The sequence below is a fragment of the Octopus bimaculoides genome, chromosome 5 (assembly GCF_046866305.1).
Source record: "Octopus bimaculoides isolate indiv1 chromosome 5, ASM4686630v1, whole genome shotgun sequence".
Lineage (NCBI taxonomy): Eukaryota > Metazoa > Mollusca > Cephalopoda > Octopoda > Octopodidae > Octopus > Octopus bimaculoides.
In genome coordinates this window covers 6,076,134-6,100,784 of record NC_142932.1, presented here as the reverse complement: position 1 = coordinate 6,100,784, position 24,651 = coordinate 6,076,134, and the positions used below count along the sequence as shown (strand labels likewise).

General features: G+C 35.0%; 1 protein-coding gene across 8 annotated transcripts in view; it reads right to left on the bottom strand.

Annotated features, from left to right (window-relative positions):
- LOC106875754 (uncharacterized) overlaps positions 1 to 24,338 on the bottom strand; it is a 36,648-nt gene extending 12,310 nt beyond the window's left edge. Inside the window, exons 1-4 of one of the 8 annotated variants that reach the window (XM_052967972.2) lie at positions 24,182 to 24,337; positions 4,023 to 4,175; positions 3,165 to 3,331; positions 9 to 110 (exon numbers count right to left, since the gene is read on the bottom strand). In XM_052967972.2, coding sequence (XP_052823932.1) covers positions 9 to 110; positions 3,165 to 3,331; positions 4,023 to 4,095 — 342 coding nt within the window. In that variant the 5' untranslated portion in view covers positions 4,096 to 4,175; positions 24,182 to 24,337. Of the gene's footprint in view, positions 1 to 8; positions 111 to 3,164; positions 3,332 to 4,022; positions 4,176 to 10,275; positions 10,386 to 23,295; positions 23,530 to 23,573 lie in introns of those variants that run through there. The other 7 variants (XM_014924009.3, XM_089351975.1, XM_014924010.3 and 4 more) reach the window with 7 other exon arrangements.
- Between the last annotated feature and the right edge of the window lie 313 nt (positions 24,339 to 24,651).

The window sequence follows — 24,651 nt, the reverse complement described above, 5'->3', positions numbered from 1 at the left end:
AAATTTACCTGTAGAGACATGGGATCCTCAATAACACTAATATCAAAATTACTTTCTTTGGCATTTTCTGTATCTTTTCTTTCATAAAATATCAATTTTGATTTGTTACCCTACAATAAAAAGCAAAATGTTATAAATCTCAATAATACTAAAACTCAAGAGATGTTTGTGTGGACCTGAAATATCTCAGAAATAGCAAATTTTATCTTAATTTTTTTTTGCATATTTATATTTAAAACTTACCTTCAGCAGTACAGTATAAACTTTTGTGATATTTGGACCTCTATTTAAAAAATTAAACACAATTTTTGTTTTTTATTTCTTGACAAAAAAAAACATGGCTTCCGTGACATCAACACACATACACACATGATGAATGTCATGGTGTGTCAATCAATACAAACACACATCCACTGTCTGTGACATATATACACACATAGTCTTTGAGCTCTCTAACTAAAAAAAAAACGTCGACTTTTTGACATACACAATATTTTAATCATTTAGAAATATTTTTAATTGAATGTGATTTCATCATCCGGAGTTCGTTAATTTCTGTAAAAAAATTTTATTTATTTACTTTTGTTTTAAAGTGAAAGAGAGATGTATGTACGTGTATATTAAATGAACATGTGTGAAAGAAAGTGAGAGAAAAAGAGAGTGAGAGTGAGTGAAGCGGTGTGTTGTCATGTATACATACATACATCAATACATATGCATACATCTTTTATGTGTGCATGAGAAAGAGTGGGTGAGTGGTCTTGTGTGTTCTCATGTATGTGTAAGTGGCACTCACTCTCGCTCTATCTCTCTCTCACTCTCTCATACACTCACACATTCATTTCATATACACATTCATACATCTTTCACTTTCTCTTCTCTTTCACTACGTAAAACATTAATGAAAACTGTGGCCTCCGTTTTAAAATAGATCCGAAATGAGCTGGAAGATGGTGTGTGTGTGTGTGTGTGTGTGTACATACGTATGTATAGTTATTTAACAGAGATCCCTAATTATCATTATATTCTGATCTGATAACATATATTACTAAGTCTATCCATTCACTGTAGAGAATGATCTCTTAGATAAAAACTGTACTCAGATCAAGAAGAATCTACTTCAGTCACATGCACTTAACATGTGTCCCAACCTCATTGAATGGAAATCATAAAAGGCAATAGTCTTCTATTATGTCAGGTAAAGAACAAGTATTTACGACACTGCCTGGGTAAGGATGTAGTAACAACTGACTAACCATTGTCTAGAATTTTTTGTATGTTTTTTTTCAGCTTTATCATCATCATCATGTTATCATTATTATTATTATTGTTATTATTATTATTATCATTATTATTAGGTCATCCCATAAATAATGCAGCTTTTTTTTATGCTTCTTTTATTTTTCAAAATTAAGATAAACAAAGTTCTTTTTTAATCTAAAATATACTCTCCTTCATTTTCTACAATGCTCTTCCATCTTTCTGGTAGACTTGCAAGGCTCTTCTTCCAAAATTCACTTGTCTGCGATGAAAAATATTCTTCCAGTACTGTTCTGACCTTGTCTACAGAATTCATATTTCTTCCATACAAATGATTTTGAAGACTGGATAATCAGATGGAGCAATGTCCGGTGAATATGGTGGGTGGGGCATCGTTTCCCATTCAAACTGCTCCAGCCTTTGGAATGTCATCCTCACTGTATGTGGCCAAGCATTTTCTTGATAGAACACCTTTTGTCTTGAAACCAAAGATGGTCATTTTTCTTCTTGCACTGACTTTAGCCACTCAAGCTGCTCACAGTAGATCTCCTTTGTTATCATTTGGTTTGGGTTTAAAAGTTCAAAGTGGACTAAAACTTTAATATCTCACCAAACAGATAACAACACCTTATGTGGATGAAGACCTTTAGTCTGGGGTGCCAGTGTTTCTCCTTTCTTTATCCACTGTCTTCGGCACTTGACATTTTTACAGAGAACCCATTTCTCGTCACCAGTCACTCTTCAGTCCCAAAAAGTTTCTTTTGTGAGATGTGACAGCAAAGAAGAGCACAATTAGACTTGGAAAGTTTATGAGGAACCCATTCACCCAATTTGCTGACTTTTCCAATGGCATGCAGGTGTCGATGAATGGTTTAATGACCAAATTCAAGCTTCTCTGATAGTTCCTCAACAGTTATGCAGGATTTGTAGGATATCCTTGTCGAGCTCTACAGATCTTCAAAGGAAGGCTCATCTTAAAGGCTGTAGTTTCCGGCTCGCAGTTTCTGGAACCACCATTGACACAGGCTTACGCTTATTGTCCAGTCCCCCATATACTACATTAATATTCCTCACACTTTACATTGCATTGTTGCCTTTATTGAACTCATAAGCAAAATATGCCAAATATGCCCCTTTGTCACTTCTATTATAGCTTTGAAAAAATAACTGTTAAAATCAAACTGCACTCTTCAAAACTTGCACTAAGAATAAGTACAAGGTAAAATTATGACCTGTTTTTATAGCAAGTTGATGCAGGTAGTTTATCCCGTCCCCCTCCAACTTTTAGTTCATGCAATTGAGCAAACCGCATTATTTATGGGATGACCCAATATTATTATTAAGGCAACAAGCTGACTGAATTGTTAGCATGCCAGGGAAAAAGTTTAGCAGTACTTTGTCCATCTTTACATTCTGAATTCAAGTTCTGCCAAGGCAGACTTTGCCTTTCATCTATAAGTCTTGTACAACCCATACCAGCATGGTGATTGTAAAAATAACAATGATGACTATTATAATGATGATATATTATTTAAATAATTCTAGCTTAATAACAAATTTTAAAATATGTACAATTTCTTAAAACCTTCTCACTCAAGCTACAGAGTTTTAAAGTTATCCCTACAGAAAATCTATAGAAATTAGAACCAGCACTAATTTCTTTACAATATCTGAGAGCTAACTTTACAGAAAATTAATTAATAACACTGCTTATACAGGTGAAACACAGCATTGACATATAAAGCCTTTGACATACTTAGTAGAATATTGTGGTTGCATAATGGAACAGGGTGTTCCAGCAAGCAATCAAGCTACAGAATGCTAAAGGCAATCAGACACATGTAAAATGTAGGCAAAAAATTGGGAGAGAGAAGTCATCAAAAATGTTATCATTTTATGAATACCTGAATTTTTCTTAACTTGAGTCTTCCTTGAGGAACATTGAAGAAAATATCCTCTTGAATTAATAAATCAGTTCTTGCTCCACTTTCCAGTTGAACTTTTTCTTTCAGCTGTTCTACATCTTTTACTCTTGATTTTATTTCTATGTTAGTAGGCATCTTCAAGAATTCTAATTGAATGAGAAATTAACAAACCAATTAATCAAAACACATATTTATTTTATTAATTTTACTACTATTTATATTGTATTTCAAATTATTTGGATCAGGTTATATTTTCTGCAAAATAAACAGTGTGCTTACGAACTAATAAAAACTATGGTTCTATAAAATGATTCTCAATTTTTTTGACTTTCTGATACACTGGAGATTGAATTTTAAAAAATCAACAGGAACACTTATAGAAAGTTAAAAGAAAAAAAAAACAAAATGGCAATGTTTTGAAAATAAAAAAAAATTACTTAAAAATATAAACCACTAATGCTTACCTTGTTTTATTTTAATCATACAAAGACAGAGACACACACACACATACATACATACATACATACATACATACATACATACATACACACACACACATATGTATGTATGTATGTATATATGTATGTATGTATATACACACATACACACACACACATGACAGGCTTCTTTCAGTTTCTGTCTGCCAAATTTAATCACAAAGCTGTTTTTGATCGGCTTCAGTCTGTAGCAGAAGACACTTACCAAAGGTGCTGCACAGCATGACTAAACCTAAGACCACATTGTTGGGAAGCAAGCTTCTAAATCACACAGTCACCATCAAGCAAATTTCACTACCAAAGTATTGGTTAACCCAAGGCTATAGAAGAATATACTCACCCATAGTGTAGTACTTTGGGATCGAACCCAGTTTGACATGGCTACAAAGCAAACGTCTTAACCATACAACCATGTTTGCAGATGAAATGAAATATCAGTTGGTTTTTTTGTCCAGCCCGAAGTCAGCGTCAGTCTTTTAACATTCAGATTATTCTATCAAATGAAATGCTTATTTATTTACATTGTTTTGAATTAATCTTGCATTATCTTGCAACTTCAAAATTTCAATGATGTGATGGTTTCTTTTTAGAATGACATAGAAGCGTAGGCATAAGAGGCCAGATATGACCAATTTGGACATAAAACAGGTAGAATATTTGGGCTGGATATGGCTAGATTAAATGCTAATCATGTCAATAATCAAGAATCCCAAACATGTCCATCCCATCACTTTTTTCTCTTCCAGACATGATGTATCTAGAACTACATTATCTAATGTGCCCTTTTGTAAGACAGTAATGTATGATTTAAGAGAGACTTAATTGCTATTTCTAACAAGTCAAGTAACCACTTAAAGACTATGCCACTGATTGGAATGAAAATCCCCTTGTTACAGTTGTTGTTGTTGTTGTAGATGTTATTGTTGATCATGGTGGTGGTGGGGGTGGGGTAGTGGTGATGTTAAGCCACAGGTTAGGTCTGTCTGTGCAAGCCTAACACTGTGTAACAATTATTTTTTTGTCTTAGTAAGTATTATTTCCTATTTATTTCTAAAAATCAAAGAAATTGATGACAACTATTCACTTCAAACCTTGCTTCTGAGACCTGCTCATCAATGTTTTGAAACTGACTTATTTTCCATCACGTTTCAGACAGAGCCTACACTAAGTTGCTGAAGTAGAAATGTCATTATATCAAATATTCTGCTCAATACCACAGATTTGTTTGTCAGTTAATTGACCTCAACCACTTAAGCATGTCCCTTAGGGGCTGATAATATGTGCATCTCTGATTATGAGCAGGAGTAGTGGGAGGAGCATCACAGCCATGTGTTGAGAGGGATTCTTTGGGGTTTGAATAAATGTAACAAAAGTAAAGTTTGAAGGAAATATTAGCCATTTTTCATACTTACTAGGGTTAGGTAAATAGGAAATAACAGTTGCTACCCATGGACAAAAAAGTGATACACAGTATAATCAAAGGCATAGCAGCCACTGAATTGGCAGAGTCATTAGTGTGTCAGATAGAATGCATCATGGTATTTGTTCCAAATCTCTATGCTCTGAGTTCAAATCCTATCATGGCCTACATGGATGATAACTTTAATCCATTACTCAGTTTGATGTTACCACCTGGCACCTGAGGTACTTATAGTTCAGTAAGTGGCAATTATCCAGGTCAGTGCTATATATATATATATATATATATATATACACACATATAAACACATATTTTTTTTTTGGCATGGTGGCACGCTAGAAAATCATTCAAGCGAGGTCATTGCCAGTTCCACTGGACTGGCTCCCGTGCAGGTGGCACGTAAAAAACACCTTTTTGAGCAAGGCCGTTGCCGTGTGACTGGCCCTCGTGACAGTGGTACATAAAAGCACCCACTACACTCTCGGAGTGGTTGGCATTAGGAAGTGCATCCAGCTGTAGAAACTCTGCCAGATCAGATTGGAGCCTGGTGCAGCCTTCGGGCTTGCCAGTCCTCAGTCAAATCATCCAACCCATGCTAGCATCAAAAGCGGATGTTAAACGATGATGATGATGTTGATATATATATATACATATAATAATATAAATAATATATAGTTATATATATATGCATATATACATACAAATATGTATATACTTACATCTATATGTACATATATATATGCATATGTGGGCACAGGACGTCATGAAATATGTAAAACAAAAAAGTACGAGGCACAAGTACATGGAACATGAATTATTCTTTCGAACAATGAAAGACACAAATGGAAAACAAAACAAACATAAAGAACGACCATTCATCAGTTGTTGGCTGTTTTTCTAGTCTCGTATTTCAAGCATTTAACAACAATATACACTTTTGATAAAACAGTTGCTCCTGCAAAGCAAATTAAATAAAATTTGGGATTTTGCGGAGGGTCAAAATAGGTAACACAAAAAGGACAGTGAAAACAAACACAAAGGGCTGCTAAATGAGGTTGTAGTGGTGAACGCATAAATCAAGCTAGGACAGGAGCTTGTTCCAGCTACAATGGAGAGAAAGAAAGATGGCCGATGGTCACGTGGAATCCACGTGAGCAAGGGAGGGGAAGTGAGGGAGAGGGAGTGGCATAGTAATAGGATAAAATAGAGGGAGAAGAGAAGGTAAAAGAATAAGCGAGAAAAACGAAAGAGTAAAAAGATCATATAGAGTGCGCATCAGGATTATTATCTATCTATCTATATATATATGCATATATATCTATATATATATATATATATATATATATATGTGCATGTATACATACGTATATGTACATACATCTATACATGTATATATATATATATATACACATATGCAGTCACCGGATGTCATCAAACATGTACAACAAAAATGTATGAAGCATGAATACATGGAACATCAACGATTCTCTCAAACAACAAAAGACACAAATGGAAAACAAAACAGACATAAAGGACGACTCTTCATCGGTGGTTGGCTGTTTTTCTATTCTCGTATTTCGAGCATTTAACAACAATATATGCTTTCAATAAAACAGTTGCTCCTGCAAAGTAAATTAAATAAAATTTGGGATTTTGTGGAGTGTCAAAATAGGACAGTGAAAACAAACAGGAAGGGCTGCTAAGTCTAAAGAAGGTTGTAGTGGTGAACGCATAAATCAAGCTCGGACAGGAAACAAACAAGAATACATTTTCCTTGTTCCAGCTACAACGGAGAGAAAGATGACCAATGGTTGAACATAAATACATACATATATATATATATATATAAATATATATATATATATACATACATATAAATATATACATATATACACATATACATATAAATAGAGAGTACTCAAAGAGGTAGAGTAATACGCTTTACTCAAAAGCAACAGAAATATAACAAAAAGCTGTTACTCAGAGTTTCACGTTCCCATTCATCGGACAGTTTTGTTAGAAATGGGAGAGAAATGACGATGCAATCAAAACTAATATAAATTTTAAAAAACCTGGATCTGTTTCACGCAATCATGCTCGCATACGAAAATTATTCAGTGTTGGAACAGGCAAGTGTATCTTAAACTTATGGAGAGGGGAAGTAAGGGTTGAGAAGAATAACATATAGATGAAGGACATTACTAAAGTAGAAAGGAAGAAAGAAAGAAAGAAAGAAAGAAAGAAAGAAAGAAGGAAAGAAAGAAAGAAAGAAGTGTAGCATATATAACAAACGCACACACACGAAACCATGTATGTATGTGCACAAGTATATACATAGGCTCTATACATAAGCATAGACGCACACATACGAATACATATGCATTGCTATAATACAGACGTCCACTTAAAAAAACTTTTAGGTCTTAACGTATATATGCAGACAACTTTTTTAAGAAATTGCTGAGTGTATAATAGCGAAAATTGGGCAAAATACATTCATAATAGAATCCCATATATCGAACCATCCATAAAAACGGTTAAATTTGTTTACAAAATATTTTAAAATAAATACAAGTAAAATAAGATAACATAAAATAAGAACAAGAAAACTATGCATATAACAGTCGAAGGCTTTCTTAAAAAATGTAGGGATCTATACAATATTCTTGCAATGCGAAGTAAATCATGTATAATGAGGTAGAAATCCAATAGTGAGATTGCAAACTGGTTTCAAGGAGTCAAAAATTATCAAAAATATACTATCCATATGGTATGTTATTAGCTGACATTTTAAATTTAGACGCATATCTACATGAATTTAAAAGTTCGTGTCTTTGATTTAAAGCTTTCTTGTCTTGGGATAAAATATGTAATTTTTCTAATAAACACAAATCACATTTAATTGGTCTTTTGTGGACACCGTACCTGTAAAGCGATGCTCATCGTAAAATCCTCCATGTCACGTTGAAAGATTGGGTTTTGCTTTCTTTTAATTGCCAGATGTATTTTGCCACGCTAGTCTTTGTCCTATTTTCGGGGTATCTGAATGAATTTTTATGCAAATAAAGCCTGGTTTTGAAGAAATTTTCAGAAGCCCCTGTGTAAGTTCTATAATCGTGTGAGGGAATATGAGGTACTCATCAACTTGCAGACGACACTGTACTCTGTTGATTAATCTGTTTATTTTATAACCAAAATGACAACGAAGACAATATACAGACAATATATGTGTGAATCTGAGAGGGGAATATGTTTAAAATCATAATGAACTGATCCTCCTGTATTTTCTTTTACCCAGGTGAGGAACTTTTCAGCACCCCTTTGTATATGAGTGGACAAAAGAAAGGTGGTACTCAACACATTTGGTAGGAGTCACATGCATTATTTAAGAACTGCTTGACTTGAGTCCCTGCAACTCAAAGTTTCATGAACTCTAGCTCATCAGACATTTGGAGGTCAAGCAATGGGAAATGAGACAAATATATAATATATTAAGAAAAGATGACATAACTTCAAATTTTCACCAAAAGTGCCTCACCAAACTGACTTTGATGAGCCAGCATTGGCAAAACTTCAAAGTCACATTTCAATTTCTATTGAGTTCTGTTTAATTAATGTCTAAAATTTATTTTTATATAATTAAAAACATTTATATTATTAATTATGTATGTATGTGTACATGCAAGTACATGTAGCAAACATGTAATTATGTATGTATGTATGTATGTATGTATGAATGAATGAATGAATGATGTATATATGTATATATATACCTGTATCAGTTATCAAGTGTCTCATTAAAGGCTCACTTAATCATAATAGTAGATAACAAGCTTGTAAGACTTATTATGTATGTGTGTGCATGTTGGGGTATATATATATATATATATATATATATATATATATACACCCAAAACAATTTGAAAAACCTACACGACTAGGTGAAAAGCGCTTCATTTAATATGTGACATTAATAAAAATCTGTAAATGTACAAACATCCAGGTTTCTGAGTACCTTAATTAAAATTTTTTTCTATATAATTTCTGTACATCACCTCCAAACCTTCTATATATATATATATATATATATATATATATATATATATATATATATATATATATATATACATATACTCTATTTAAAAGCAGCAGAAATATAACAAAAAAAACGTTACTCTGAGTTTCACGTTCCCGTTCATCGGACAACAAAATTGTCCGATGAACGGGAACATGAAACTCAGAGTAACGGTTTTTTTGTTATATTTCTGCTGCTTTTAAATAAAGCATATTACTCTACCTCTGGTATTTGAGTACTCTTTTTTCCACCTTGTTGCACATTTCATGTGCTTACTCCGGTATGTATATATATATATAAAGAGACTGGTAGACAGATAGATTTGTGAGAGAGACAGAGACACTCCAACATAATGCTTGTTTGTATTACACTGCACTTCATTGCAATGTGATTGTACAATTTTGTTGATCTTACGGCAAGTTATTATTATCCTTATTGTTGTTGTTGTTGTTGTTGTTGTTGTTAGCACATGAAAATTGATTTGTCGTCTCTTCCATCTATTTATTCGTTTAGGTCGTTAGTATGATTTTTCTTCTTTTTTTTTTTTGGATTTTCCTAATTTACTTTTTGCACTTGTTTTTGAATTGCATTGATTTATCGATTGATTTTGCAATGCTTTTATAGGAAGAGACTGCTCATCAATAAACCTACTTTCTTTTAATAAGTATAGAAGCAGCAGTAGTATCAACAGCAGCAGCAGCAACAGCTGTAGTAGTAGTAGTAGTAGTAGTAGTAGTAGTAGTAGTAGTAGTAGTAGTAGCAGCAGCAGTTGCAGCAGCAGTATATCTTTCCATTAAGGTTTTTCAAATGTTAGGTAATTCATGAGACACATAACAATACATACATACACACAAACACACGCACACACACACACACACAAACACTTATACAAATCTATATACACACACATATCCATAATTCTAAACATACATAAAAAAAACTATATACACAAACACACATACACACACACGAGAAAACTCCATTCTAATTGATTAACAAAGCTTATTGTTTGTTGTTATATAACAAACAAATAGGTATGTGTGTGCATGTATACACACATGCACATACACACACACACACACACACACATATACATACCAGTGGCAGCAGCAGCATTTAATGTCCACTTTTTCATGCTTGCATGGGTCAGATAGAATTTGTCAAGGCAGATTTACTACAGCTGGATGTCCTTCCTGTTGCCAACCCTCACTTGTATGGTGATATTTTCCCATAGCTAGACAGGGTTTTTACAAAGAAAACTGGAAATGAACAACCTTGCTTGTACGACAATGAAGCTCGTTTACAGCCATCATCTGATGTACATACAAATACCTATATACACACACATACATACATATGCATGCATACATACATACATACATACATACATACATACATACATATGATGGGTTTCTTTCATCTTTCATCTACCAAATCCACTTACAAGGCTTAGTCAGCCAAGGGCTATAGTAGAAGACACTTGTCCAAGATGCTGCACAATGGGACTGAATCCAAGACCATGTAGACAGGAAGCAAGCTTCTTACCCACATAGTCTCACCTATATATTATATATTATATATATGTATACATTAAAATATACATGTGTGTATATATATATATATATATATATATACATAAAAATATACATGTGTGTATATATATATATATATATATATATATATATACATATATATATATATATATATATATATATATATATATATATATATATATGTATATATATATATATATATATATGTATATATATATATATATATATATATGTATATATATATATATATATATATATATATATATATATAGCAATGAGAAAATGGAGGAGAATATGTGGTATCCATCGACTTGCAGACAAAGTATTCTATCGATTAATTTGTTTATTTTATAACTAAATTGATAAAAACCACAATATACAGATACTTATGACATACAATGTCATATTAACAATTAAGGTTACAAATATAACGGACATTTAGCAATTGGAGAAGGGGCAGAAACTTACAGCTGTTTCGGCCTAGCGTTGGCATGCCCCATTCTATCTCTATAGCTCCTGTACGCCGAAGTAATTATTAGATGAAAATGATGTAATGTAATGGGGGTACATGCATGATTCGCTAGGCCTCTTCAGAGATTTACAAAATTCAATACAAATATAAAATAATAAAGTAAAAAAAAAAAAAAAAAAAAAATGAAAATATAAAAATATAAGGCACATAAAAAAGCTTACAAACAGTATATAAAACCATAGAAATAGTTATAAACACTCCAATATACATGCCTATGCCTGTATACATAACCATACGTAAATATCTATGGATACAAAAGCATAGAGAGATGAGTACATATGTGTGTCCAGATGTAATTTCAAGAGATTAGTAAAAGTTCTACTATGGGAAGTTCTTAAAAGTTCCAATGTAAAACGGTAGACTCCAGGAAGAGGCAAAATGTAGTATTGATGTGACATAGTTTGGTAGGTAGAAGAAATATATCGCAGGTAAAAATCATGTAAGTGAAAGAGAAGAAAAAAGCTGGGCACGTTTTCACTTACAGCTGTTTCAAGAATATTCGTGTATTGGGGGAAAAAAATGTAGTTCTCTGCATGTTGTCTACATCCAAAAATATTGTAGTACCCTATTCTGTCAGGCATCCAACTGCCTGACAGTGAATTTTGTCTATGTTAGCAAACAGCTGCTTGTCTGTTTTTGTATACTACAATGCACAAATTATGAATAAAATACCATGCTACTGAAACATATGTAGCATGGATTGAACTACTATTGCTCATTCATCTCCTTTATAATATGTATATATGTTGGGTGTGTGAATGTATAAAAGACTAAAATTCAAATTCTGTTTCTCTGTATGTGTATTCCTTGTTTTTAGATGAAACTACACACTGTAACAATAAAATGTTTCAACATTTCTTCTTCTAAACATAATTCCTTATGCCTACAAAAAATTTAAGGGAACCTGATATAAGCCTCAACACAAAAGAATTTTGCTCATTGTTATATTAATACTTGCCAAAAAATTTTACCAAATATGAATAAGAAAACAAAAAGAATACTCTAGTAGTACTAACACAAACGCAAACAGCATTTACATACAACGCTTAAACACACACACAAGCACACATGCACATACACACATATCCATACACCCACACACACACACATACATACATACAACAGTGATATTGACAGACTTTCTCAATAAAAAGCGGAAGAGAATTAAAATCAGTACAGACAGCTTTCAAGTGCTGTATGATATCACACAAATAGCACCAGTTAAGTAATGGCAAGAAAAATAAACACATCAGCTAAATGAAAACATGAAGCTGATAACATCCTGCAGATTGGTGGCAAAATCATCAAGAGACACTCACTTCATGATGACTTACCATATGAATCCAGACGTGCGGGACAAATGTATCTCAGCAAAAAACTGGAAGAACACTTTGCATAACACAAAAAGGTTATGCATAAATATATTTTCAGTAAACTTGTAGAGAATAATATTAACATGAAGTGTAGCCCTTTTTGTACTTGTGACCATTACATCATGTTACATCTCAATCCAAGAACAGTAAATAACTCCAAAATACCTAAAATACAAATGGAACAATAAGGCCCTTAAACTTTCAAGATGCAACCACAAAATATTCTATCTTTATGATTCTGAGAAAGTTGTTCACATCTGCAAAGTAGCTAACCTCTATGATAAAACATGAATTTTCTTTTCAGTTCCAAATAACTATATCAGGTTTGTTATGCTTGCATTTAATTAATGGTCTGATGGGAATGTTCCATTAATATTTCTTTTGTTGCTATGTATATATTCAATGGTAGAGGTGTTTATATTTATCCCAAAGCAGTCTTTTCAGATAGCATTGTATACTGTTTTAGCAACAACACCATGCCACAATGGTAGCATCTCAATGACAATTTCTAGCAGCTGCTGGTAACATGTTATGTCTTTCATAGAATGAATAATGATAGAGTAATGATTCAAGTGAGCAGGGAGGGGAGGAGGACACTCATCATCGTCATCGTTTAGCGTCCGCTTTCCCTGCTAGCATGGGTTGGACGATTTGACTGAGGACTGGTGAGCCAGATGAGTCAAATCGTCCAACCCATGGAAAGCGGATGTTAAACGATGATGATGATGATGATGATGATGATGATGATGATGATGATGATGATGAGTGTCCTCCTCCCTTCCCTGCTCACTTGAATCATTACTCTATCATTATTCATTCTATGAAAGACATAACATGTTACCAGCAGCTATATATATATATATATATATATATATATCATCATCATCGTTTAACGTTTGCTTTCCATGCTAGCATAGGTTGGACGATTTGACTGAGGACTGGTGAAACCAGATGGCTACACCAGGCTCCAATCTGATTTGGCAGAGTTTCTACAGCTGGATGCCCTTCCTAACGCCAACCACTCAGAGTGTAGTGGGTGCTTTTATGTGCCACCGGCACGAAGGCCAGTCACGCAGTACTGGCAATGGCCACACTCAAAATGGTGTATTTTATGTACTACCCGCACAAGAGCCAGTCCAGGGGCACTGGCAACGATCTCGCTCGAAAGTCCTTACACATGCCATGGGCACAAGTGCCAGAAATGCGATGCTGGGCACAGGTGCCATCCCAATTTCACTATTGTTTGCCCCAATAAGTCTTCGCAAGCTGAGTTTCGTGTCCAATGAAGGAGACAACATTGGCATGAGTGCCAGTCGTCAAATTTAATTCGGTTTCAATTTCACTTGCCTCAACAGGTCTTCGCAAGTGGAGTTTAGTATCCAATGAAGGAAAGGTATGCATAAGTGGGTTGGCTACACTCCTAGCAGAGGCCTTGGATTTAGGTCTCACTTGGCTTGCCGAGTCTTCTCACACACAGCATATTTCCAAAGGTCTCAGTCAGAAGTCATCGCCTCGGTGAAGCCCAATGTTCGAAGGTCTTGCCTCACCACCTCAGCCCAGGTCTTCCTGGGCCTACCTCTTCCACAGATTCCCTCAACTGTTAGGGTGTGGCACTTTTTCACGCAGCTATCCTCGTCCATTCTCACCACAAGTCCATACCAGCGCAATCGTCTCTCTTGCACACCACAACTGATGCTTCTTATGTTCAGCCTTTCTCTCAAGATACTTACACTCTGTCGGGTATGCACACTGACATTACTCATCCGTCGGAGCATACTGGCTTCATTCCTTATATATATATATATATATATATATATATATATTGATAGAAAAGGTAAGACAACAAAAGAAAGAAAGAGACCTCGATATTATGTAAATAGAGGAATTTATCTGTAAATAATATGTGACAATTATTCGGACATACATACATACATACATACATACATACATACATACATACATACACACACACACACATACATACATACATACATACATACATACATAAATACATACATATGTATGTATCTGTAAAATATGTGACGATTATTCGGTAGCCATGATAAAACTCCGAGTTTTTGGATGTCGGGGCGGAAACCCACACCGCCATCTCTTCAGTTATCTGGCCATTGAAAATTGCTATGAAAATGACCGTTAAACAAAGGGAAATTACTGTGTGGTTATTAAGACAAAAGAACTATTAGAATGACCACTAAGTAAGGGGAGAGAGTAAAGGTAAGGGAGTAAAAATGTCCATAGTATTCGAGTAAGCGCACCAGTCTATACATACAAATGCGCACACCCACGTACATGCGCCTATATGTATATCCTCATCCAACCTCACTTGAAACACACACATGCTCACCCACACATTTGCCAAAAAATATATACATACCCGCATACACAATCGCACATACTTTTACTTGTTTCAATCATTAAACTAGGGCCATGTCAGGGCACAGCCTTGAATTTTTTAGTCAAATGAATCAACCCCAGTACTTATTTTTAAGCCTAGTACTTATTCTGTTGGTCTTTTATGCTGAACCACTAAGTTACAGGGATGCAAACACAGCAACAACAGTTCCCATGTGGTGGTGGTGGTGGGGACAACAAACATGACACAAAGACACACATATATAGATATACATACATATATATGCGACAGGCTTGTTTCAGTTTCTGTCCCCAAATGCACTCACAAAATTTAGGTCAGCCTAAGCTTATAGTAGAAGACATTTATCCAAGGTATATATATATATATATATATATATATATATAAACAGACACAGATAGTTTGATAGATAGATAAAGAGAGAGATAGAGAGAGAGAGAGGGAGTAAATTCTAAATAACTTTATTTGGTCAGCCGGAACAAAAACTGGTTGAAACTATGTGTCATCAGCTGGATTTACAAATAGATAACAATTAGATTCAACAAATTTGAATCCGGTTTATATATATATATATATATATATATATATATATATATATATATATATATACACATAGGTGTGGGTGTGGCACTGGTACAGGCATAGTCATAGGGTAAGAAGATTGCATCCGGGTTCAGTCCCACTGTGTGGCACATTGGGAAAGTGTCTCCTACTATAGCTTTGGGTCAACCAAACCCTTGTAAGTGGATTTTGGTAGATGGAAACTGAAAGAAGCCCATCATGTATATATATATATATATATATATATATATATATATATATATATATATATATATATATATATATATATACACATATACATATATATATATATATATATATATATATACACACATAGACCGAGACCTTTGGAAATGTGCTGTGCGTGAGAAGACCCGGCAAGCCAAGTAAGATCGTTGCCAGTGCCCCTGGACTGGCTCTTGTGCGGGTGGCACATGAGATGCACCATTTTGAGCGTGGCCGTTGCCAGTACCGCCTGACTGGCTCCCGTAGGATTTTCGAGTGAGATCGTTGCCAGTGCCCCTGGACTGGCTTGTGCGGGTGGCACATAAAAGACACCATTTCGAGCGTGGCCGTTTTCGTGCGGGTGACACGTAAAAGCACCCACTACACTCTCTGAGTGGTTGGCGTTAGGAAGGGCATCCAGCTGTAGAAACTCTGCCAAATTAGATTGGAGCCTGGTGTTGCCATCCGGTTTCACCAGTCCTCAGTCAAATCGTCCAACCCATGCTAGCATGGAAAGCGGACGTTAAACGATGATGATGATAAACATACATATACATGCACACACACACACACAAATTTGTCACAATATATGGATTCAACTAATCCAGCAGTGCTCGTAAAAAAGCTCCTTAATGTATCATTCTATGAAACATATAAAATATAGAGTATGACACGAGTGAAAATCATGAGGAGTGCATGAAATTATAAATAATGAAAGAAATACACTATGATAAAATTTATTTAACCATTGGAAATTCTTATTTAATGACAATTGTTTTGTGGCTTAATAAACACGTACAGATAATTTATTTTATATTTTATAATAAGTAATGAATTACTTACATGTCTGTATTAATATATATACATTCTTTAGATTAAAGCTAGCTCTTCAGGTTAAAAGAAATCCATGTTTAACCTGAAGAGTTAGCTTAACATCTACATTAATTTAAAGATTGTATATATATCAATGCAATGATGTAAGTAACTTATTACTTATTATAAAATATAATATAATAAATTATCCATACACATTTATTAAGCTGCAAAACAATTTCCAATGATTAAATAAATTTTATCATAGTATATTTCATTATTTATAATTTTATATATATATATATATATATATATATATATATATGGGAGAATATACAAATAATAACAACAGACGAGGACAGGTGGTGTAAATAACAAAAGTATATATTAGTATGACGCTCGGGAATACGGAAAGTCTTTGACGTTTCGAGCTACGCTCTTCAACAGAAAGAATAATATATATATATATGTATGTATGTATGTATGTATGTATGTATGTAACCAAAACAAAAAAAAGAACAAGAACGTAACACACAACAACAAAACATCCAGACAGTTAGACGATACAAAAAAGGACAGGAAAAAAACAAGGACGGGTCATTCAGAGCCTTCTATCATCAGTCGAATTCCAGATCATCCCTGCAGTTTCAGCCAGTTACACTCAAGACTGCTCCAATCAGCCAGCCCCAAGGAAATCTAAGCTAAGAGCACTAGATTCTTTGGAAGAAAACAAGCAAATGTATACGAAAAAATGGAGAAATGTTACTCAATTACAAATAGAAACAACAAGAAAATAACAACAGGTGTCTTTCGACTAAAGATGAATTGAATTAAGTTGGCATGTGTGGAGTGAAGCCTTACGGCAGGAACATAAGAGATGAAAGACATGAGAAGGAATATAAGAGATGCTACATGGAGGAAGTCGAACCAAGAATGAAAGGTCAGGTTTGGCAGAACACCAGTCACATGGAAGGAGAGGAGAGAGGTAGGAGGTGAGGGATTGAAGAATTAGGGAGGGACAAGAAAGGAAAGGAAAGGAAAGGGACACAAAGTAAGGTACAAGAGAGGTAGAAGATTTTTCCAAAGAATCTAACGCTCTTAGCTTAGATTTTCTTTGGGCCGGCCAGATTGGAGCAGTCTCGAGTGTAACCGGCCAAAACTTCATGGATGATCTAGAACTCGACTGATGATAGAAGGCCCCGAATGATCCATCCTTGTTTTTTTCCTGTCCTTCTTTGTATCATTGAACTGTCCAGATGTTTTGTTGTTGCCTGTTACATTCTTGTTCTTGTCTTCTCACACTTTTTCACACAGCTATCCTCATCCATTCTCACCACATGACCATACCAGCGCAATCGCCACAACTGATGCTTCTTAGGTTCAACTTTTCTCTCAAGGTACTTACACTCTGTTGAGTATGCACACTGACATTACACATCCATCAGAGCATACTGGCTTCGTTCCTTGCGAGCTTACACATCCTCAGCAGCCACTGGCTGTTCACACACATGCATCATACAGTCTGCCTTTTACTCTAAACGAGAGGCCCTTTGTCACCAACAGAGGTAAGAGCTCTCTGAATTTTGCCCAGGCTATTCTTATTCTAGCAGCTACACTTTCCCCACTACTGACTTGGTCACCTAGGTAATGGAAGCTATCAACTACTTCTAGTTTTTCTCCCTGGAATGTGGCAGAAGTTGTTCTTTGCACATTTTCAGTGTTTATTGCTCCTGAGCATCTGCCACATACAAAAACTATCTTCCTAGTTAGCCTTCCTTTGATATTGCTGCACCTCTTATGTGTCCATAGCTTACACTGGGTACATCTTATAGATTTTCTACCTACGCCTTTTCTACAGATCAAGCAGGGCCATCTACCTGAAGGGGTTTGTGGTTTGTCTACCTTCCTGCTTATTAGGACTTTGGCTTTAGCTAGGTTGACTCTATGGCCCTTCGATTCTAATCTTTGCTTCTATATCTGAAACTTCTCCTCTAGTTCTGATAGTGACTCAGCAATTAGAATAAGGTCATCATCACAGAGGAGCTCCCAGGGGCAACCTGTCTTGAATTCCTGTGTTATTGCCTGGAGGACTATGATAAATAGGAGGGGGCTGATATATATATATATATATATAATTATAGATACATATTCCACTCATGATTAAGTCTGCACAGTCAAAACAGCAGTCTTTAATGAAAGAACGAATAAACAAACCCTAAGTTCTGAACTTATCAAATTCTGACCATCATTCCATCCCTCATCTCAGCTATTCATCACCCCCAACACATCACCTATCAAGTTAGTGTCACTATTTTCAAAAGTTTAATAACAAGGATTTGAATTATAAGTAATATTTCCATGAATTTAGAACAGCCTAATAACAAATGTTAAACTACAATTTGTGTGATTTTTATAAACAAAATATGGTTATAAAATACTGCAATCAAATGTCCTGCCTCCTTCCTACCTGCAAAAAATTACACAAATGTGCTCACAAAAACCATTGCAGGTTGCATGAAGATGCAGATGAGAGGCTATTTTTTTTTTTTTTTTTTAGTAGGCCTTCCTTCTTGGTTTTAAATTGCTACTAACCACCTTGATTATTCTATAATTTTTCACATTGCCATTTTGTGAAATCAGTCGCTGATTCTAATGGCCTTCTCCATAATATTGACAGGGTGAGTTGGCCTCTATCAGCCATGATGGACTGAGCATTACTGATGAGCATTAATTTCCTATATGAAATTAGCATGCTAATTTGATACATCTTGCTCAGAGTGGAGAGGGTTTTCTCCTCTGCCAATACAAAGAGACCGTGTCTTTTTGTGGCTAAGAAGTTTACAACTCCTATTTCTAGCAATGCTGGTACTCACTGTATCCCTGTCACTCTTAGTGACAGTGAATTATTTCCTAGTTGGTTTTAAATTGTTGCTAGCCACCTTGATTATTATTATTATTATTATATATATATATATATATATATATATATATATAATTTTAAGTTTTTAACTTTACAACTTCTGTCTCTTTACAATTTAACTTCTTTTAATTACAGACTGCTCAAGGATGTCCCCTGGGTGGCCATCCTAGCCTGCTCTCACCTCAGAGGACATCATGCCTTTGATGCTCTCAGTCAGGCCATGGTGGACATTCATTACAAGTTCCAACTGCAAGACAAAATGACCAGGACCATGACAGACAACAACAAAAACTTTGTTAAGACATTTATGCAGTTTGGTACAGAAGTTGAACTCTTGCTAGACATTCCTGAGGCTGCTGCCAATCTGAATATAGAAGGCATCAAGGATAGGGACTTGGATGTGGATCCCAAGGTTGGAGATGTGGACAAAGTTGATGCCATCCTTGATGAGTTCAGAGGCCTGGGCCTAAACCTGCTGGTGCACATGAAGTATACAGCCCATACCTTCAGCTTGGTAGCCAGTGTAGATACCAACAAGGCTCTTGACAGCACTTTCTTCAAGTCAGCCTACAGGAAGGCCATGTCCAAAGCACAGTGGCTGTGGAAACTGCAGAGCCCCAGCACAGTGGCCACAGACAGCATTCTAGACACATTGAAGCGGAGGTTGGTGGTCCCCAACAGTACCAGATGGAACTCTACGTATGACTCTCCTGCTGGAGAAGAATAGGGGGGTCTGTGCCCAGGGTGATGACACAGCTGAAGCTGCAGACCTTCACTGATTCTGATGTCGGCTTCCTGACAGGGCACACCCAGGTGATGTCTAATGTTGCCAAGGCCTTGGATAAAATCCAAGGGGAGGACTAGGATTATCTCAGGAGCCTTCTGCCAACTGTAGTGGATACCATCATAAACTTGAAGGAGGCCAAGTTCAAATATGTCCTGTACTGCAGTCCTCTAGTAGACACGATACTGGCAAGCATCACAAAATGGTTTGGGATTCTCCAAGAAGATCTGGAGTGCCAGCTGGTCACTGCCTTCCACCTTAAGTTTCGCCTGTTCTGACTGGAGCAGTAGAATAACAACAGCCAGGTTAGCAGATTAACCATCGTAGAGACAGTCCAAATGGAAACCAATGAGGAGGGCAGTACCACCACCACCAGCAATGAGGATAAGGAAGATGATTTCTTCAGCAACATCACTCAGTTCTGGGAGAGCAGGAGCCACACGTCATTGAAATCTAAAGCGTAGAACTTGGTGAAGACCTAACTGGAGGCCATCTTGAAGGAGGTCCTGATTGAAGTTGCCTTTTTGGATGAGCAGGTCTTGATCAACCTGTTCACCAAGTATAACACAGACATCCCATCTAGTGCTGCAGTTGAGCATCTATTCTCTATAGGCAAAGATATTTTGAGGGTCAAGAGAGCTACCCTGTCAGATGGTAACTTTGAGAGGCTGATGTTTATGAAGGGCAACCAGCATCACATCAAGGTGATGGAGAAGGCCCAGCCAGAGTAGTACACCTTGATTATCATCTGATCTTGGCATGATACCAATGCTATGCTATGCCTTTTTGATTGGCTTAATACTCTTTGTACAGTAATAAAGTGTATGTTGATGAAAAACTAAAGTTTAATTTCATTTGTTCGTTTAATTATTTGCATACACCTTGATCATCATCTGATCTTATCATGCTATGCCTTTTTAGAAAGCTCTACATCTAAGCGACAACATGGGTCTGTTTTTAGGGGGTTTAGAGCCAAAAAAAAAAAAAAAAAAAACTAAATTCATATGATAAAAGTTAGCGGTCACCATTTAGCATTTAGCTCCCATTAATTTTTTACCTGCTTAGCAGTTGAGAGTTTGCAAAGCTAACTTTTTGGTTAGCTATGCCCACCATATATGTATGTGTATATATATATATATTATTTTATTTTATTTTATATTATATATTGTATATTCCATATTCTATACCCCACATTGGTTCTGCAGGAATATAAATAAAACATAAAAAACAGACAGTGTTGGAACTCTTTTAAACTAAATAATATATTCCTCTATACACAATCATACAAAAAACCCCACCTTTTTGTATTTATTTTTACTCGCATATATATATATATATTTTTTTTTTTTTTTTTTTTTTTTTCTCCATTTTTTTTTTTTTTTTTTCTCCGTGTTTTTCTCCTTGTCTCCGTATTCTTTCTGTTGAAGAGCGTAGCTCGAAACGTCAAAGACTTTCCGTATTCCCGAGCGTCATACTAATATATACTTTTGTTATTTACACCACCTGTCCTCGTCTGTTGTTATTTTTTGTATATTCTCCCATATATATATATATATATATATATATATATATATATATATATATATATATATATATATATATATATATATATATATATATATATAAGCATATTATATCTATAGCAATCTTTCAGTAGGAGTTACATCATGAGTGAGTGTGCAACATTATTTCATTTGCTCGACAGAGCTAAGCTCATGTCTATGAAGACCTTTTAATATATTATTTATTTCAAATAGTTAAACGATTATTTGGCGAATGATTTTCTTCAGTTTTAATATTTTAAAATTTCATAAAGCCACGAGCTGGCAGAAATGTTAGCACGCCGGGCGAAATGCTTAGCGGTATTTCGTCTGTCTTTACGTTCTGAGTTCAAATTCCGCCGCTGTTGACTTTGCTTTACATCTTTTCGGGATCGATAAATTAAGTACCAGTTGCGTACTGAGGTCAATCTAATCGACTGCCCCCTCTCCTAAAATTTCGGGCCTTGTGCTTATAGTAGAAAAGATTATGTTAAGGCTTTATAATATAAAGTATGACATACATATTTTATCAAGGGTGGGAAATGTTTCAGATGAGGGAGGCTTGGCTACTGTTTTTAGCAAGACGAACGACCGCAGCAGAGACTCCCTTGTCGGTCCTCTAAGATAAGAGAAATGGTTCCAACTCGAAATCAAAAACGGGTTACAAACTCCGTTCTCGCTAGTAACCAATGAACATAAGTTGTGCTCGTTGTTACACAATAACAAGCTATAATATTTGAAACAATACCACGTCTCTGGTATTCTTCTAAAAAGATGAAGTAATATTCATGCTTTGTCATGTCGACTGTAAACAAGAAAATATTACCAGATTCATAAATAAATAGCGTTAATCGACTCATACATATATACACACACACGCACGCACGCATACATACATACATACATACATACATATTGTAGCTTATAGAATCTTCTGGTCCGTTGCCTTTCATCTAACCGGAGATCGATAAACTCGGTAGTGATAATAAATCGGTTCAATTAAATCGATTATACACCCTGCCACCAATGTTTGTGTGCTTATTAACCAGCGTGTATATATATATATATATATATATATATATATATATATATATATATATATATATATATATATAAAATGTATGTATATAAACATACGTGTATGCATGTGCGCGCGCGTGTAAGCGTGTGCGTTATATAAATATATATATATGACACATATATTCGTGTGCAAAAATATAAATTCACATGAACCTGCAAAAGCAATTGACACTGCCCACCACCTCGAAATAAATGTCAACAATAACAGAAAAAATACATGAACAAAAAAGAAAAACCCAGCTGAATAACTAGAAACATCCGTCCGACACATTCCTACATTATCTCACGGCTAAAATCTAACTTTCTACGGAACTAAGTTTTCACCAAAATTTCTTTCAACCTACCTCTCTTGTAGCTATACAAAATTGTTATGTTGTTTACGCAAACACATTTCGGTTTTTATAGCTCCATACCTCTTAATTTTGCATTAAATTTACGTCGGGGTTAGCATGTTTTTGTTGAAGCTGCACCAAGGTCTTCTATAATAATTCTATTCAATCAAGATTTATGTTAGTCGATGAAGTAAAGAGTGTACATTAGAAAGATGTATAATGTATTCGAGCACATGCATTACTTACAAAAATAACCCTATGCTCTTAAGAAAAAGAAAAAAACAACTTACGTATTATTTATTAAGGAAAACCTGGCATTTATTTGCAGCAAAGTATTTTCTGAAGTTAAAAATAATCTGAACTATTTACATCATGTTATCCCATACAAGCGATTGTCCTTTTGTCTATTTTATCAATCACTGAATAAATGTTTTCGGTAAATAATATAGGTGTTTTCTGTATCAACAAAAGTTATATACAGCTCTAACAAGCATCTTCGTTGGAAATACTGAAAAAATATAACTCTTCTTCATAATTATTATTTTGACTATAGGGACAAGGCATGGAAGTTTGTGGGGAGGTGGTTAGTCGATTAAATCAACCCCAGTAATTGACTGTACTTAATAATAATTATTATTATTGTTGTTGTTACTATTATTATTATTATTATAGCAACATTATTCCCACCCCAATCCTACAACAGTTACTTGTTTGTGTTAAATATAAGATTAGCGACTCCGGTTGCAGAGATTCATAGTTATCACTGACTTTACAAACAGGAAATAATTGTTGAGGAATGTTAACAGTTCACACCATTTAAACAACTTGCTTTCGGATACGGATGAAACAAAGAGCCAATTGCATTCCCCTTTTGACAAGAAAATAATTGAATGCTTACAATCGAATGGGATATATTCAAATTTCCTTCCCTTGGAGGTCACTTCCGGCAGTTGTTTCGAAAACACAGACCTTAACTTTGAAACGTAAGAAATTTTTCCCAGCAGGCCCTTATTGATGATAGATACATACATATGTGTACTTTTTTATTCGTTTCGGTCATTTGACTGTGGCTATGTAATACAGTTCTATATTTTGAGAGAGGAGGAATTATGTACATTATTTGCATTTGACGGATATTTGTCCTCATTTTGTTTGTTGTTGACACAACATTTCGGCTGATATACTCTCCAGCCTTCTTCAGGTGCTCTGGGGAAATTTTGAAGTATTTTTCGATGTTATTATATTCAGGTCACTGCCTGGAATCGAAATCGGAATCTTGGGATTAGCAGCCTGCGCTCTTAACCACTACACCATATGCCCAGTTGTGGGTGAATTTTAGGGCCTATAAATCTAATGTTTTCCTATCCT